Genomic DNA, 7,853 nt, shown 5'->3' on the forward strand with positions numbered 1-7,853 from the left:
TTCTATTTTTTGTACTTATCTATTTTTTACTTATCACATTTTTATTCTTAACTTCTTAAACCATTTTTGGTTAAGGGCTTATAAGTAAGCATTTCACTCATCTCACACACATTTTCAATCACCTGTTGTATTCGGCGCATGTGACAAATACTATTTTATTTTATTTGTTTAATGCCAGTGGCAGCTCATTGTTAAAAACAAAAAAGAGTAGAGGGCCTAGAGAGTTGCCCTGCGGTACACCACACTTTACATGTTTTACATTACAGAAGCTTCCATTAAAGAACACCCTCAGTTCTATTAGATATATGCAGTGACTTGCGAAAGTATTCGGCCCCCTTGAATTTTGCGAACTTTTGCCACATTTCAGGCTTCAAACATAAAGATATAAAACTGTATTTTTTTGTGAAGAATCAACAACAAGTGGGACACAATCATGAAGTGGAACAACATTTATTGGATATTTCAAACTTTTTTAACAAATCAAAAACTGAAAAATTGGGCGTGCAAAATTATTCAGCCTCTTTACTTTCAGTGCAGCAAACTCTCTCCAGAAGTTCAGTGAGGATCTCTGAATGATCCAATGTTGACCTAAATGACTAATGATGATAAATACAATCCACCTGTGTGTAATCAAGTCTCCGTATAAATGCACCTGCACTGTGATAGTCTCAGAGGTCCGTTAAAAGCGCAGAGAGCATCATGAAGAACAAGGAACACACCAGGCAGGTCCGAGATACTGTTGTGAAGAGGTTTAAAGCCGGTTTGGATACAAAAATATTTCCCAAGCTTTAAACATCCCAAGGAGCACTGTGCAAGCGATAATATTGAAATGGAAGGAGTATCAGACCACTGCAAATCTACCAAGACCTGGCCGTCCCTCTAAACTTTCAGCTCATACAAGGAGAAGAGTGATCAGAGATGCAGCCAAGAGGCCCATGATCACTCTGGATGAACTGCAGAGATCTACAGCTGAGGTGGGAGGACAACAATCAGTCGTATATTGCACAAATCTGGCCTTTATGGAAGAGTGGCAAGAAGAAAGCCATTTCTTAAAGATATCCATAAAAAGTGTTGTTTAAAGTTTGCCACAAGCCACCTGGGAGACACACCAAACATGTGGAAGAAGGTGCTCTAGTCAGATGAAACCAAAATTGAACTTTTTGACAAGAATGCAAAACGTTATGTTTGGCGTAAAGCAACACAGCTCAACATCCTGAACACACCATCCCCACTGTCAAACATGGTGGTGGCAGCATCATGGTTTGGGCCTGCTTTTCTTCAGCAGGGACAGGGAAGATGGTTAAAATTGATGGGAAGATGGATGGAGCCAAATACAGGACCATTCTGGAAGAAAACCTGATGGAGTCTGCAAAAGACCTGAGACTGGGACGGAGATTTTTTCTTCCAACAAGACAATGATCAAAAACATAAAGCAAAATCTACAATGGAATGGTTCAAAAATAAACATATCCAGGTGTTAGAATGGCCAAGTCAAAGTCCAGACCTGAATCCAATCGAGAATCTGTAGAAAGAACTGAAAACTGCTGTTCACAAATGCTCTCCATCCAACCTCACTGAGCTCGAGCTGTTTTGCAAGGAGGAATGGGAAAAAAATTCAGTCTCTCGATGTGCAAACCTGATAGAGACATACCCCAAGCGACTTACAGCTGTAATCGCAGCAAAAGGTGGCGCTACAAAGTATTAACTTAAGGCTGTTTAACATTGTCACGACTCCGACCGAAGGTGGCTCCCCTTCCCGTTCGGGTGGAGCTCGGCGGTCGTCGTCGCCGGCCTACTAGCTGCCACTGAAGGTGGCTCCCCTTCCCGTTCGGGTGGCGCTCGGCGGTCGTCGTCGCCGGCCTACTAGCTGCCACTGAAGGTGGCTCCCCTTCCCGTTCGGGTGGCGCTCGGCGGTCGTCGTCGCCGGCCTACTAGCTGCCACTGAAGGTGGCTCCCCTTCCCGTTCGGGTGGCGCTCGGCGGTCGTCGTCGCCGGCCTACTAGCTGCCACTGAAGGTGGCTCCCTTCCCGTTCGGGTGGCGCTCGGCCTACTACTAGCTGCCACTGAAGGTGGCTCCCCTTCCCGTTCGGGTGGCGCTCGGCGGTCGTCGTCGCCGGCCTACTAGCTGCCACTGAAGGTGGCTCCCCTTCCCGTTCGGGTGGCGCTCGGCGGTCGTCGTCGCCGGCCTACTAGCTGCCACTGATTCTTTTCTCCCCCTCCTGATGTGTTTATTGAGTGCACCTGTTTTGAGTTTGTTGTAATTAATTGGGCTTATTAGTCAGCCGACCCGCCTGGTTCTTTGTGCTGGATTGATTATTGTAACCCTGGTGTTTGCTACAGACTTACGTGTTCGTGCATTTAGTGCTAGACTGTTTGCGTTCCCTGTGTCTGGGGCATTTTGTTTGAGCACCCACAAGTGGGGTGGCCGTGGTTCACCGTGTGTGCATTAAAGGAGCACTTTATTGAACTCTCAGCTTTCCTGCGCCTGATTTCACCCTCACGACACCCAGGACCTTACAAACACTTTTTTGGTTACTACATGATTCCATGTGTGTTATTTCATAGTGTTGATGTCTTCACTAAAATTCTACAATGTAGAAAATAGTAAAACCCTTGAATGAGCAGGTGTGTTCAAACTTTAGACTGGTACTGTACATTCTATATTCTATATTCTACATTCTATATTCTACATTCTACATTCTATATTCTACATTCTACATTCTACATTCTACATTCTATATTCTATATTCTATATTCTATTGTACGTTTTCTCAACAACAGGTTATGGTCAATAATATCAAAGGCGCCACTAAAATCTAACAGTACAGCTGCCACAGTCTTCTTAATATCAATTTCTTTCAACCAATCATCAGTCATTTGTGACAGTGCAGTATGTGTTGAGTGACCTTCTCTATAAGGCTGAAAGTCAGTTTACAGAGAAAACCATTTTTTTCCCCAACAGTTACCTAAGAGCTGGCAGCAAGCTGATAGGACTGCTGTCTGAACCACTCGAAAGCTACTTTAACACTTTTGGGTAGCAGAATGACATTGGTTTCCCTCCAGGCCTGAGGACAAATACTTTCCTTTAGGCTCAGATTAAAAATATGACAGATGCGCATAGGCTATAGAGTCAGCCACCATCCTCAGTAGGAGTGGCTATAGAGTCAGCCACCATCCTCAGTAGCTGTCCATATCAGTTGTCAATGCCAGGAGGTTTGTCATTATTGATCGTATATTTTAGCATATGTGAGCATTATTATGCTTTGAAACCCCAAAAGTAACGTGAAATGCACTCATAACAGCAATATACAGTATTTAGTTTTACTTGGCTATTACATCACTAGCCAGCCAGCAGCAGGCCTGGGCAGAGCATTGAACTCTTGGAACCGAAATGAACTCTGGGAATCATAGTTTACCGTGTAGACTAGGGCAATATAAGACGTTTATAATATTAGCTTGGAAGTGATCATTCGTGCTGTTTAACTACCAAAAACTCTAAAACATTGACATTAGTAGCCAATAGTAACAGCTAACAGTATAATAACTAATAACTGCATAAATGTTTTATAAATGTTTTATTTAACCAAGTTATCTTTTTGTTCTTCTCTAATCTCTTCTTCGCTAATTAAACGTGAGATTTCCGCGTGTCACAATGTCATGGCATTTTAAATGAGTTGACTTGAATAAAAATCTTCCCCTTCCCCTCAATTAATTGTCGTTCGCCTTCTACGAACTCAACTCTTCAAATTTGCGGTGCATTTTTAAACGTGTAATTGAGATGCAGTAGGCAAGGTATGTCCCTCCTTTTGGCAGCTGGTTAATCCGAGCTAGCTAGTTTATTCACAGAACCTGTCAACCTTTGTACTCCCTGAAAAGGTCGGGTGCTACTTAGATGTTTAGGAAAGTTTGCCATAGCTCGCTTCTTGAGAAAATGAAGTGAACAAGCTACGGGAGTGAAGGCATGTCGTCGTTTGAAGTAGAACCCCATGCTGTCAGCATTATCTCTCACTCTCCTCTCGCTTCTCAGAAGTGCCTCGCGCTGGGTCAGCTGATTCAGCATTGGATGCCCAAGTAGCCAGTAGTGCAGCGCATACGGAATAGGGGTTCTGGTCTAAAGTAGTGCACTACTACCCTATAGACCCTGGTCTAAAGTAGTGCACTACTACCCTATAGACCCTGGTCTAAAGTAGTGCATTACTACCCTATAGACCCTGGTCTAAAGTAGTGCATTACTACCCTATAGACCCTGGTCTAAAGTAGTGTCCTACTACCCTATAGACCCTGGTCTAAAGTAGTGCATTACTACCCTATAGACCCTGGTCTAAAGTAGTGCACTACTACCCTATAGACCCTGGTCTAAAGTAGTGCACTACATAGGGAATAGGGTGCCATTTGGGATGTAGCCTGGATTCTGCACAATTAAAGCCTGGATGTTCTAGTGACAACAATACCGTGCATTGCCTAGGAAGCACCTAATTACCACGGCAACATAAGTGGTGAATGGTTAGGTTACTACACACCATGTAAAACAAGCCAAAGCAACGCAAGAAGGGGCCTTCAAAGAGAGATGAAAAGCGCTGTATAAATATAATATATTATTAATATTTAGATGTAGAGGCTATAACCTTACAGGTTTCCATAAGTAATATGATTAAAATTATACTGACACATTGAGTATTCCTATCCAATGCCATAGTCCTTGTTTTTGTTTTTTTAAAGGTTAATAGATCCCACCCACATCAAGCATATCTAATGACTTTTCCGTCTCTTCAACACATCTCTCATCCCACGCGTAAAGGAACGCTACACACTAAGCACCATAATCCTGTATACATCGACCGTGTACCATTACCACGCGCTTTATGTTACCATGAAAACAACTAAGAGGATTCCAAAGAGGTGTGTGCAGAGGCGCCACAATGAACCCGGCAGTAAATGTGAGCTAATCCGGTCACTCATTCCACAGTCAACCTGACTCTCGAACGGCAAGCAGTCTTGGAAGAGAGAAAAAAAACGAGTACTCTCACTGTCTAGCTACTTGTTAGCAAACAGAATAGGATACACACTAAGTGTACAAAACATTAAGACATTCCTAATACATTCCTAATATTAAGTGGCACGTCCCCACTCAACCCAATTCCCTTAGAGACTGTCTGTTTTAGCCAACTGGGATATGGAGATACAATAGACAAGGTTCTATAACCAATGTTCCCTCTAAACTGAGCGCGGGCACGGCCGTGCACCTCCTACAGGACTGCTGCCCGGAAGAAATGCCAGGCGGCGCAGAGACTCAAGAGATTGAACTTCACTGAGATCGCCCCATTGGTTTGCACTATATACGTCAACGTTTTTTTCTGTGATTGAATCAACATTATATATGCCCCTTTTCAATGCAACAAAACTCATTTAACTTTGCAAGATTCATTCTGTGATTTCGTTGTAGGCAGAGCGCAAAGGAGTACAATACTATTGGCCTGGGTAACCCACGAGCGGTCTTTCAATCACTTCAGGAGCGAATGCGCTTTTCAGTTCAGATCAGATTTGCTTCCCTTTCAGAAAACTAGGCGTATGTCGCAAGTCAGACACCATGATACCATGATACTTTATAGACACCATGACACTACACTGGTATACAGACACCATGATACTACACTGGTATACAGACACCATGACACTACACTGGTATTTATAGACACCATAATACTACACTGGTATATATGACACTCAACGTCACTCAACACTCAACGTCAACAAAACTAAGGAGATGATTGTGGACTTCAGGAAACAGCAGAGGGAACACCCCCCTATCCACATCGATGGAACAGTAGTGGAGAGGGTAGCTAGTTTTAAGTTCCTCGGCATACACATCACAGACAAACTGAATTGGTCCACTCACACTGACAGCGTCGTGAAGAAGGCGCAGCAGCGCCTATTCAACCTCAGGAGGCTGAAAAAATTCGGCTTGTCACCAAAAGCACTCACAAACTTCTACAGATGCACAATCGAGAGCATCCTGGCGGGCTGTATCACCGCCTGGTACGGCAACTGCTCCGCCCTCAACCGTAAGGCACTCCAGAGGGTAGTGAGGACTGCACAACGCATCACCGGGGGCAAACTACCTGCCCTCCAGGACACCTACACCACCCGTTGTTACAGGAAGGCCATAAAGATCATCAAGGACATCAACCACCCGAACCACTGCCTGTTCACCCCGCTATCATCCAGAAGGCGAGGTCAGTACAGGTGCATCAAAGCTGGGACCGAGAGACTGAAAAACAGCTTCTATCTCAAGGCCATCAGACTGTTAAATAGCCACCACTAACATTGAGTGGCTGCTGCCAACACACTGTCATTGACACTGACCCAACTCCAGCCATTTTAATAATGGGAATTGATGGAAATGATGTAAATATATCACTAGCCACTTTAAACAATGCTACCTTATATAATGTTACTTACCCTACATTATTCATCTCATATGCATATGTATATACTGTACTCTACAACATCGACTGCATCCTTATGTAACACATGTATCACTAGCCACTTTAACTATGCCACTTTGTTTACTTTGTCTACACACTCATCTCATATGTATATACTGTACTCGATACCATCTACTGTATGCTGCTCTGTACCATCACTCATTCATATATCCTTATGTACATGTTCCTTATCCCCTTACACTGTGTATAAGACAGTAGTTTTTTTTGGAATTGTTAGTTAGATTACTTGTTGGTTATCACTGCATTGTCGGAACTAGAAGCACAAGCATTTCGCTACACTCGCATTAACATCTGCTAACCATGTGTATGTGACAAATAAAATTTGATTTGATTTGATTTGATTTGATTTATAGACACCATGATACTACACTGGTATAGAGACACCATAATACTACACTGGTATAGAGACACCATAATACTACACTGGTATACAGACACCATGATACTACACTGGTATTTATAGACACCATGATACTACACTGGCATTTATAGACACCATGATCCTACACTGGTATTTAGACACCATGATACTACACTGGTATACAGACACCATGATACTACACTGGTATATAGACACCATGATACTACACTGGTATATAGACACCATGACACTACACTGGTACATAGACACCATGATACTACACTGGTATTTATAGACACCATGATACTACACTGGTATTTAGACACCATGATACTACACTGGTATTTATAGACACCATGATACTACACTGGTATATAGACACCATGATACTACACTGGTATTTATAGACACCATTATACTACACTGGTATATAGACACCATGATACTACACTGGTATACAGGCACCATTATACTACACTGGTATATAGACACCATTATACTACACTGGTATATAGACACCATTATACTACACTGGTATTTAGAGACGATGATTCTGTATTCATATCAGATTTGTCCTCAAAGTCAGAGAACTGACAGCGTGGAATAGTGACTCAAAACACTCACACAGCCCCCTCACTAGTGAAGCTACTTTCCACACATTACTTTGTTTGATTGAGCTAGTCTCCATTGGCAACAAGCCTCCCAGTCTCCATTGGCAACAAGCCTCCCAGTCTCCATTGGCAACAAGCCTCCCAGTCTCCATTGGCAACAAGCCTCCCAGTCTCCATTGGCAACAAGCCTCCCAGTCTCCATTGGAAACAAGCCTCCCAGTCTCCATTGGAAACAAGCCTCCCAGTCTCCATTGGAAACAAGCCTCTCAGCCTCCATTGGAAACAAGTCTCTCAGCCTCCATTGGAAACAAGCCTCCCAGCCTCCATTGGAAACAAGCCTCCCAGTCTCCATTGGAAACAAGCCTCCCAGTCTCC

The 7,853-nt window shown here is 43.3% G+C and overlaps 2 protein-coding genes across 2 annotated transcripts in view; one reads left to right on the forward strand and one right to left on the reverse strand.

The window, feature by feature from the left end:
- Positions 1–7,853, reverse strand: part of LOC124012988 (disks large-associated protein 3-like) — a 314,578-nt gene that overhangs the window by 292,793 nt on the left and 13,932 nt on the right. The window lies entirely within an intron of this gene.
- LOC124012287 (extensin-2-like) overlaps positions 1–7,853 on the forward strand; it is a 178,144-nt gene that overhangs the window by 168,843 nt on the left and 1,448 nt on the right. The window contains exon 2 of the mRNA XM_046325750.1: positions 7,591–7,853. This exon is cut by the window's right edge and continues 1,448 nt beyond it. Within this exon, the coding sequence (XP_046181706.1) occupies positions 7,591–7,853 (263 nt within the window). The remainder of the gene's footprint in view (positions 1–7,590) is intronic.

This window comes from Oncorhynchus gorbuscha, linkage group LG24 (assembly GCF_021184085.1).
Source record: "Oncorhynchus gorbuscha isolate QuinsamMale2020 ecotype Even-year linkage group LG24, OgorEven_v1.0, whole genome shotgun sequence".
Taxonomy (NCBI): Eukaryota; Metazoa; Chordata; class Actinopteri; order Salmoniformes; family Salmonidae; genus Oncorhynchus; species Oncorhynchus gorbuscha.